Genomic DNA, 10,029 nt, shown 5'->3' on the forward strand with positions numbered 1-10,029 from the left:
GAAGTGTGATACACAAGTATTGGAAGGAGCCATTGGACCTGAGGTGTTATGGAGGCTAGAGTGAAGGAGCTCTCCATAGGCTGATGGACAAAGTGGATGACGGAGTTATCACGAGATACACATGTAGCCAGGAAGTCCACACTGGATCCATCAGCAATTCCCACTTGATCGACCTTCAAAGTTTTTCAAAATTGTGACCACCTCCACCGTTACTGCCCTACGTCATGTCTTCATTATTTCTTTCATGGGAATGTTGCAATAGCCTCTTAATTGGTCTCCCTGTTTTTGTCCTTACTGCTCTTCAGTCTATTCATAACAGTAGCCCCTGCAATTCTGTTAAAATATGCATCACTATTCTGCTTTTCAAAGCCCTCCAAATGCATCCCATCTTATTTAGTGTGAAAGTCAAAATCCTGAGAATGGTCTAAAAGGTCCTGAAGACCTGGTCCCATGGCCTCATTATCTCTCTGACCTCAACTGCCTCTCTCCTCCTCTCAGCTGGTTACAAAGGTCTCCTTGCTGTTTCTTGGATGCTCCGGGCACATCCCCACCTCAGGGCCTCTGTATGTCTGATTTGTGGACTGAAATTTGTACCACAATATGAACTTTTTTCTAGTTTCAAAAATTTTAAGATCTAGGATCTACCTCCAGAAAAGGGTGGGGGAGAGGGACAACTCTCAGCAGCTGTAAATAGCATAAAAAATAAGCAAATAAAAGCCGAGCTGATATACTGAATAATGTTTTCCACTTCGTGCCAACAATTTTGAGTAAATTTGTGTAGTCTGAAGCAGCTTCATAGTTTCTGTCATTTTTAGGGAGTCACGTTAACAGAAGATAACAACAAATCCACTGTTTTCTCAACCACATTGTCCAATGATTTGAGGAGCAGGAATGAGTGAGAGGTGATATTCATTCCTTGAGTGTTATAATTCAACCATTTTTTTTTAAAATTTTTATTTATTTTCCCCCAAAGCCCCAGTAGATAGTTGTATGTCACAGCTGCACATCCTTCTAGTTGCTGTATGTGGGACGCGGCCTCAGCATGGCCGGAGAAGCGGTGCGTCGGTGCGCGCCCGGGATCCGAACCCGGGCCGCCAGCAGCGGAGCGCGTGCACTTAACCGCTAAGCCATGGGGCCGGCCCTCAACCATTTTTTTCCCCCAAAGCCCCAGTAGATGACAGTTGTATGTCATAGTTGCTCATCCTTCTAGTTGCTGTATGTGGGACGCGGCCTCAGCATGGCTGGAGAAGCAGTGCGTCAGCGCGTCTGGGATCTGAACCTGGGCCGCCAGTATTGGAGTACGTGCACTTAACCGCTAAACCACCGGGCCGGCCCTAATTCAACAATTTTTATGACTGTTTCCTGTGTTCTACTTGCTGTGCTACGTGCTCGAGATACAATAAATAAAGCATAGTCCTGCTGGGGGAGATAGGAAGAAGGAGGACAGGGAATTGGAAACTGGGTCCTGAGTGCTTTTGTCGAGCTAATTCCAGGGTGCTGAGGGAAAGCAGAGGGGGCGTGGCCAGCGGGCCTGGGGTTCAGAGGAAGGTCAGAGTAAGGACCTTGCATGAGGTCACAGAACACACAAGTGGTGAGGTAAATATTCTAACTCAAGCTGTGCTAACTTCAAAGCACCTGCTCTCAACCACTGGAGTGTGGGCTTTAGGTGGAAAAATCTTCAGGTAATAGTTAGTTAATTTATTCATACAATAGAACCAGAGGAGGAACTTAATTGGATGTGTTTGCTTCATTAAGATGTGATTGCTTCATGAAAGGCCATACAGAATCCAACGCCCATTATGTTAAGTTTCTAATATGTGTCTCAGCTCCCTTCCTGGTAACAGGAATGTAATGGGAATGTCTGAGTATATATTGCTTTGCTTTCTCTTGTTGATACCTTTCTTTAGACAAATGAAGATTCCCATGCAGTTGTTAGAAATAACAGAGAGAAATACCACCTTAACACATTTCCCCCCAATGATCATTTCACAATCTATACGTATATTAAAACATCAAGTTGTACATCTTAAATATATGACATTTTTATTTGTCAATTACATCACAGTAGAGCTGGAAAAAAGAACACTTCAACAATTCCAAAGTGATAAAATTGTCTGAGTATATTTCAATACCGTTTTCTTTACTTCTTCCAAGACTATATTGCAAAAGCAGTATCCACCTCTACAACTAACAATTTCATTTCTCTACTTCTTTTTGTAATGTGAAACCCATCTTTTTACATTATTGTTGCATTCTGATCAGAATCTCTGAAAGTCATGTGTATCTTAGTAGAAATATAAAAATTATTTAGAAATCCTATAGTCAATACAGCTTATTTGACGGACAAACATGTTCAAAGGTGGTGAGAACGAGTGAGCGAGCAGTCTATACCCTGTCAGAAGGCACAAATCTTTTCTTCAGTCTCCTCATGGCTGACTTCATCTCCTGATTCCTCAGAGTGTAGATCAAGGGGTTCAGCAGAGGGGAGATGACAGTGAAGGTGACGGAGATGGCCTTATCTGTGGGGAGGGCAGTGAAAGGCCGGGCATAGACATAGATGCAGGGCACAAAGTGCAGGGTGACCACAGTGATGTGTGAGGTGCAGGTGGAGATGGCTTTCCTCCTGCCCTCCCCTGCCTGAGACCTCAGCATCATTAGGATGACTGTGTAGGACACAAGCAGTAGGATAAACCACAGTGTGGTGAGTAATCCACTATTAGAAATCATTAGCAGCTCAAACATAAAAGTATCAGTGCAGGAGAGTTTGAGGACCTGGGGGACGTCACAGTAGAAAGTGTCAAGAACATTGCGTCCACAGAAAGGGAGAGGCAGCAAGAGGCAAATCTGCACAATGGAGTGGACAAAGCCACCCAACCAGGAGGCCACTATTAACCCAATGCAACGGCCTCTACTCATGATAGTCACATAGTGCAAGGGCTTGGAGATGGCCACATACCTATCTAATGCCATCACCGACAAAGAACTTACGTCCACCCCTCCAACAAGGTGGAAGAAAAATATCTGGGTGAAGCAGCCATTGAAGGAGATGGTCTTTCTCTGTGACAGAAGGTCCACCAGAACCTTGGGAGCTGTGATGGAGGAAAAGCAGATGTCGGCAATAGATAAATTCCGGAGCAAAAAATACATGGGGGTGTGAAGGCGAGACTCACAGGTCACAGTGACCATGATGAGGAGGTTTCCCAGCAGAGTTGTCACATACACCCAAAGTAGGAAAAGAAATAAGACCAAGTTCAGCTCTTGATTCTTGGTTAGGCCAAGGAAAATAAATTCTTTTACCTTGGTGCAGTTTTTCAGCTCCATTGAGTCATCTTCTTTCTCTCTTGTTTCAAGCTTCTTCGTATGAAAATACTTACTTATTTCCTTTGTTTTCTTCCTAAGCACTAAGAATGCAATTCAGAATGTTCCTCATGTGGCTGTGGTGTTTGCAGTTGTCGAGTTGTCCAAATTTTTAAGACTGCAATCAATTTTGTGATCAAATCAAATTATCACACACAAAGTCATTCAATACTTCTTTTCCTATAAAACTATTTTTGAAAAGAATAAGCATTTATGTTTAGTGATGTCTACATCGCATATTTTACATAACTAATTTATTTTAGTTTTTAAGGTTTGTTATTATTTTTTTATTTCACCCAAAGTTAACTGTGTGAAGTATCAAATACAAAGATATGTCAAGACATGGTTCCAGCTATTGTAGACTCATAGTCTATAAGTTTAATATTCATATTAGCAAATATCCTGTTGACTTCAAGTGGGTCTTGTCTTGCAAAAAAAAAGGATGTCATTCTGTTTCTTTTGCAATGTTACGGTGTTGTGGCTCAATTTCCTTGCTCTTGGCTGTTTTATGTCGAATTTCTTAAAAGTGCTGGTATTCCGTGTAAGTAACACGATATTGTGATTAGTTTAGACTACTCAGATTATCTGCTTAATAATTATTTAAAAATATATGAAATTTATGACTGAGAAACAGATTGAAACAATGTGGAAAGCCAAACCAAATCTCAAAGAATATCATTAATTTCTTTTATCGTGATAAAACACTTCAACATCACACCTACATTCTTAACAAATTTTTAGGTGCACAATACAGTATAGCCACAGTGTTGTACAGCAATTCTCTAGAGCTTATTCATCTTGCACAACTGATGTGATCTTTGCTTGAATATGGGGGAGAGAATAAAGATAGTGACCCTCTTCTGAGAAGTGGTCCATACTGTATTGACCACATTCTCCTCTGCCTCTTTCCCTTTGTGGATCAAAGCTAAGAGAGTGGAGGGATCCTACAGCAAGGAGAGACATTGGTATCAATAGAATAATGCCTATTTTTTATAGGCTGTTATTGATCATTGTTGGAATTTTTTTTTTTTTTTTTGGTGAGGAAGACCAGCCTGAGATAACATCCGATGCCAATCCTTCTCTATTTTTGCTGAGGAAGATTGGCCTTGGGCCAACATCCGTGCCCATCTTCCTCTACTTTATATGGGATGCCCCCACAGCATGGCTTGACAAGCAGTGTGTCGGTCCCCACCTGGGATCCGAACCTGGGAACCCTGGGTGGCCACAGCGGAGAGTGCGCACTTAACCGCTACACCACCAGCCGGCTCCCTTGGAAATTTTCCGATTATTATTTGCTCCACTTTACACTTAGCTAAAGAACACTTATTGCAACCTTCAAATGGATATGGATATTTGGATATGGATATATGGATATGGCATGGATAATTTGGACCACATTGTCAACATGTTTGCAGCCTATCAGAAGTGGACGTATTGTATAAATTGATGAACATAATGATAAAATGTGAAATGTGTCATGAGAAAAGTAGAGGTAGATATGGGTGGTATATGAGATAAGAAAAGAGATATGATTTCTAGTGGTAACAAGAACTAGTGTTTTTTGAGTATTTGCTATGTGTGAAGAGTTATGAAAAATTGATTTATTTACTTTTCACCACCATCCTTTAGAAAGTATTAATGTTATTCTTGTTTTTCACATGAACTATATTATGAGTCTATGTTTGGCAGAAGAGAAGGAAGAGATGAAAATAGGATGGAAGAAACACTGGGTTTTTTCCCCCTTCAATCTTATATGTATGAGGTAATTTTGTATAACAAGAATGTTTGATAAAGTCTGTCTGAAGATAAGAATTTGGCAGAAAGGGGCTCTGGAAACCCGGCTTCCATTGACCTTAGTCTGAGGCTGCCTCACCAATAGGCAACTCAAAGGATCACAACAAATGCAGGATGCCTTCTCCCACACTGAATGGACCACATTTCTGAATCCCTTTAACACATCATCTCTCTTGCCAATAGTGAACACCCACCTTTGTTGTTTCTGTCACTGAGAAGATCATCTTGGCTCTGAAGCATTTAATACACCTGGAAAATATAAAAGTCAAACTACTTATATATAATCAATATCAACATCTCAATTTCACTATGCATAACCTTAACCTTAGCTAAACATTTAATGTCTTTACGTAATTCCTTTGATCTTGAAACTCCAACTTCAAATTGTGTGTTATTAGGTACAGAGCAGAACAGAACACTGGTGACATTAATCCTTGAAAATTCTGTTCCTGAAGGTAGAGCCTTTTGGAAGACTAAATATCTTAGTGTCTTTACTCCCCTTCAGGAGCGAAAGGGCAGATTCAGAGAATCGCATCTTTATGAACTTCTGCTGTGTCCCTTTCTTATGCGCAAATCCCTCAGCCTCAGTCTTAATATAAGAATTGCAAAGGGAATAATATGGGACAAGGAAGTGGAAGTCAAGTACCCGACTCTGCTGTGGATGATGAAGTTTCAGTGGGAATTATTAAGATGTTACTGAGACATGCACAATTGTAAACACACACACAGAGAGGGACACATTTTGATTGCTGTCCAAATTACTTCGAGGCAGGAGAGGAAATTTATCTGCTTATCTATAGCTCAATCACAACTTTGTTAACATGCCAAATGCTGTGCCCAAGAGACTACAAGGGTCCAATTTTCATGGCTTGTAAGGCTCAAACGACACTATATACAAATATGTTTCAAGTAGATTGCCCAAAAACTAGAGAGAACTGCACCTCAAATCCTTTGCTACCAGTGTAGTTTCTAATTATACGCAGAACAGTTATAGTGTCATGATGTTGCTATAAGTCTCCACATGTAGAGAAACATGAATTAGCTGATGCTTGGGGAAGGCACTTTTTTTCCTGTTTTCCAACACTCCAGTCATATGGAATCTCTCAAATCGCGTACAGCTAGATAAGTATGTTATGAAAGCTTTCGACAAAATTACAGTATTATTTAAGATTAATCCAACTTATTGAACGTTTTGATCTTATTTCGAATGCACTTCCACTGTTTGCAGAATGTTGATGGGTTTTGATTTACTTGCTTTCACATTTTTTTTAGTACATTAAACTAGTCTACACAGATTAAAACTGCATGAGACAGGTTGTGTGTTTGAGATGGGTAATTCTTTTTCTCCCGAGCTGTATTGAGATATAACTCACATATGTCATTGTGTATGTTTAAAGTATATGATGTGTTGATTTGATACATTTGTATATTGCCGGATGATTATCATCTTAGTGTTAGCTAACACCTTCATCACCTCACATAATTACCAATTCTTTTTTGTGTTGAGATTGTCTAGGATTGACTCTCTTAGCAACTTTCAACTATTGCTACGGTATTGTTAACTGTAATAACCATACTGTACATTAGATCCCCAAAACTTATTCATCTTATAACTGGGAGTTTGTCCCCTTGACTTACATCTCCCCCATTTCTCCCACCCCCAGCACCTGGCAACCACCGTTCATTCTACTCTGTTTCTATGATTTCAGATTTTTAGATTCCACGTGTATATGAGATCATACAGTATTTGTCTTTGTCTGTCTTATTGCACTTAGCATAGTGACCTCAAGGTCCGTCCATGTTGTCTCAAGTGTCAGAATTTTCTTTTGTTTTATGACTGACGATATTCCACTATATATCTATATACCACATCTTCTTTATCCCTTCATCTGTTGATGGACACTTAGATTGTTTTCATAACTTGGATATTGCTGCAATAAACATGGGAGTGCTAATACCTCTTCAAGATCTTACTTTCATTTCCTTTGGATATATATCTAGAGATGGGGTTGCTGGATCTTATGGTAGTCCTATTTTCAATTTTTTAAGGAACCTCTATACTGTCTTTCATAGTGGCTGTACCAATTTATATTTTTACAACAGTGCACAAGGGTTTCTTTTTCTCCACATCCTCGCCAACACTTGTTGTCTCTTGTCTTTTGGTGATAGCCATTCTAACAGGTGTGAATTGATAATCTCACTATTATTTTGATTTTGCATTTTTCTGATGCTTAGTGATGTTGAGCACGTTTTCATGTACCTGTGGGTCATTTGTATGTCTTGTTTGAAGAAATATCTATTCAGTCCCTCTGCCCATATTTAAATGTGATTGTGTCTTTTTTTGCTATTGAGTTGTGCGAGTCCTTTACGTATTTTGGATATCAACCCCTCATCCGATGTATGATTTGCACATATTTTCTCTCATTCTGTAGGTTGTCTTTTCATTTTTTGATTGTTTCTTTTGCTGTAAAGAAGCTTTTTAGTTTTATGTAGTCCCATTTATTAATTTTTGCTTTTGTTCCTTGTGCTTTTCGTGTCATATCCATAAAATTATTGTCAAGACCAATGTCAAAGAGATTTTCCCCTATTTTTCTGTCTAGGAGTTTTGTGGTTCCAGGTCTTATGTTTAAATCTTTAATTCATTTCAAGTCAATTTTTGTGAGTTGTGTAAGATAGGCGCCTGATTTCATTATTATGCATGAGGTTATCTAGGTTTACCAGCACCATTTATTGAAGAGACTATCCTTTCCCCAGTGTATATTCTTGGCTGTTTTGTCATAAATTAATTCACTGTGTATGCATAGGTTTATTTCTGGGCTCTTGAGTCTGTTCTATTGGTCTATATGTCTGTTGTTATGCCATTATTATACTGTTTTCATTACTATAGCTTTGTAATATATAGTTTGAAATCCTAAGTGTTATGCCTCTAGCTTTGTTCTTCTTTCTCAGGATTGCTTTGGCTATTAGGGGTCTTTTTGTGGTCCTACAAAAATTTTAGGATTGTTTTTCTATTTCTTTGAAAAATGCCATTAGTATTTTGATGGGGATAGCATTGAATCTAGATCACTTTGGGTAGTATGGACATTTCACAATATTAATTCTTCCAATCCATAAGCTCAGAATATCTTTCCATTTATTTTTATCTTCTTCAATTACTTTCATCAATGTCTTACTGTTTTCAGTGAACAGATCTTTCACTTCCTTGCTTAAATTTCTTCCTTGGTATATAATTCTATTGATGCAGTTGTAAATGGGATTGTTTTCTCAGTTTCTTTTTCTGATAGTTTGTTGTTAGCATATGAAAATATGCAGTTTTGCTACAATGTAACTATATGTGGATTACTTTTATGTGTTCTCTCATGATATGTTGTGAATCTAAGAATTTGTATTTTTCATCAGTTGTGGAAATTTCTCAGTTATGCGTCATAAAATATTGCCTCTTCCTCGTTCTTCTTATTTTTTCCTTCTGGAGCTCATGTCAGATATATTATCTATTAAATTCATTTGTTTTCTTCTCCATGTCTCCTAATGTCCTTTATCATCTATTCTATCTCTTTGTCTATATGTGATCCATTTTAGGGAGTTTTTTGTTCATTATAGTTTTCACTTCTAGAAGTTCTTTTTGTTCTTTTTACAAATCTCCTTTTTTTTTTTCATTTATTATCTTCCTTCTTGCTCATGTTTTTAAAATGTCTCCTTTAAATTTCTTTTTTTACCTTTCATATTTATATTATATGCCATATCTGATTACTCCAGTATTCAAAGTCCTTGAGAGTCTGATTGTGTTTAGTTGCGTCTTTCGATTCTTGCTAATAATGGCTTGTTGCTGCATGCATTATGTTATTTTTAATTATGAATTTGCTCAGCTCTTTATGTGGAAATCTTGGAAAGTTTGGGTTCAGTGTGCATTCCCTCAGAGAGGGGTAATAATTGTTTCTTCCAGGCATCACAGGGCATTACTAACCCTGCATCACTCAGTTAACTTTTCACTTTGGGGCCTTCCATTTTATGTAGGCATTACAAATTGGAATCCCAAACTTGTGTCAGGGTTTTGAATTCTCAGAAGAGATTATCTTCATTCTACTCAAAGCCCAGGCTGAAGTAGAAAAATTTTACTGTTATCCTCTTTGCCGATTGGTGGATATTTTACCAGTTAACCCTTTCAGTGATGGAGGAATATTCAATTCTCCAGTTTCCTGGTTTTTATCTATTTTCGGTCCTGAGACTTTCCCTTCCTTTCCTGACATGTGGGTCCTGATGTGCATTTAAGTGGATGTTTGCTAGAAGCACTTCTAATGTATGTGTGCATGTTTAAATCAGGACTTTATTTCATATGTGGTCTTTCATATTGCCTGAAATAGCTCTGATACATTTTCTCCATGGATATTGGTGATTCATAGGATTCCAATGATGTACATAATTTGATTTTGTATGTGACCTCCTAGTTGAATTCTTTTATTATTTTCAATAATCATACAGTGAATTCCCGTTTATTATTTTGGGTATGTCATCTCAATATCTGAAAATAATGACATTTTTTCTCCAGCTTTCCATAATTTCTGTATTTTCTCATTTTTTCTAACATTTTTGAATTGTAAGTGTATTCATGCATAAAGATTTTTTTTGTTTGTTTATTTCGGTAACATTGGTTTATAACATTGTATAAATTTCAGGTGTACATCATTATACTTCTATTTCTGCATGGATTACATTATGTTCTCATGTTCACCTCCCAAACACTAATTACAATCCATCACCACACACATGTGCCTAATTATCCCTTTCGCCCTCCTCCCTCCCCCCTTCCCCTCTGGTAACCACCGATCCAGTCTCTGTCTCTATTTGTTTGTTTGTTGTTGTTATTATCTACTACTTAAT

The 10,029-nt window shown here is 38.2% G+C and overlaps 1 protein-coding gene across 1 annotated transcript; it reads right to left on the minus strand.

Annotated features, from left to right (window-relative positions):
* Positions 1-2,385: 2,385 nt before the first annotated feature.
* On the minus strand, positions 2,386-3,327 carry LOC131395017 (olfactory receptor 4D10). Its single transcript, XM_058526791.1, has one exon. It carries the CDS (start codon positions 3,319-3,321, stop codon positions 2,386-2,388), a length of 936 nt encoding a protein of 311 aa, XP_058382774.1. The 5' UTR covers positions 3,322-3,327.
* Positions 3,328-10,029: the final 6,702 nt, after the last annotated feature.

Source organism: Diceros bicornis, chromosome 31 (assembly GCF_020826845.1).
Source record: "Diceros bicornis minor isolate mBicDic1 chromosome 31, mDicBic1.mat.cur, whole genome shotgun sequence".
Taxonomy (NCBI): domain Eukaryota; kingdom Metazoa; phylum Chordata; class Mammalia; order Perissodactyla; family Rhinocerotidae; genus Diceros; species Diceros bicornis.

Bases quoted from the DNA above. Each gene is read 5' to 3' on its own strand.
- LOC131395017 (XM_058526791.1), bottom strand. From the start codon at position 3,321: ATGGAGCTGAAAAACTGCACCAAGGTAAAAGAATTTATTTTCCTTGGC.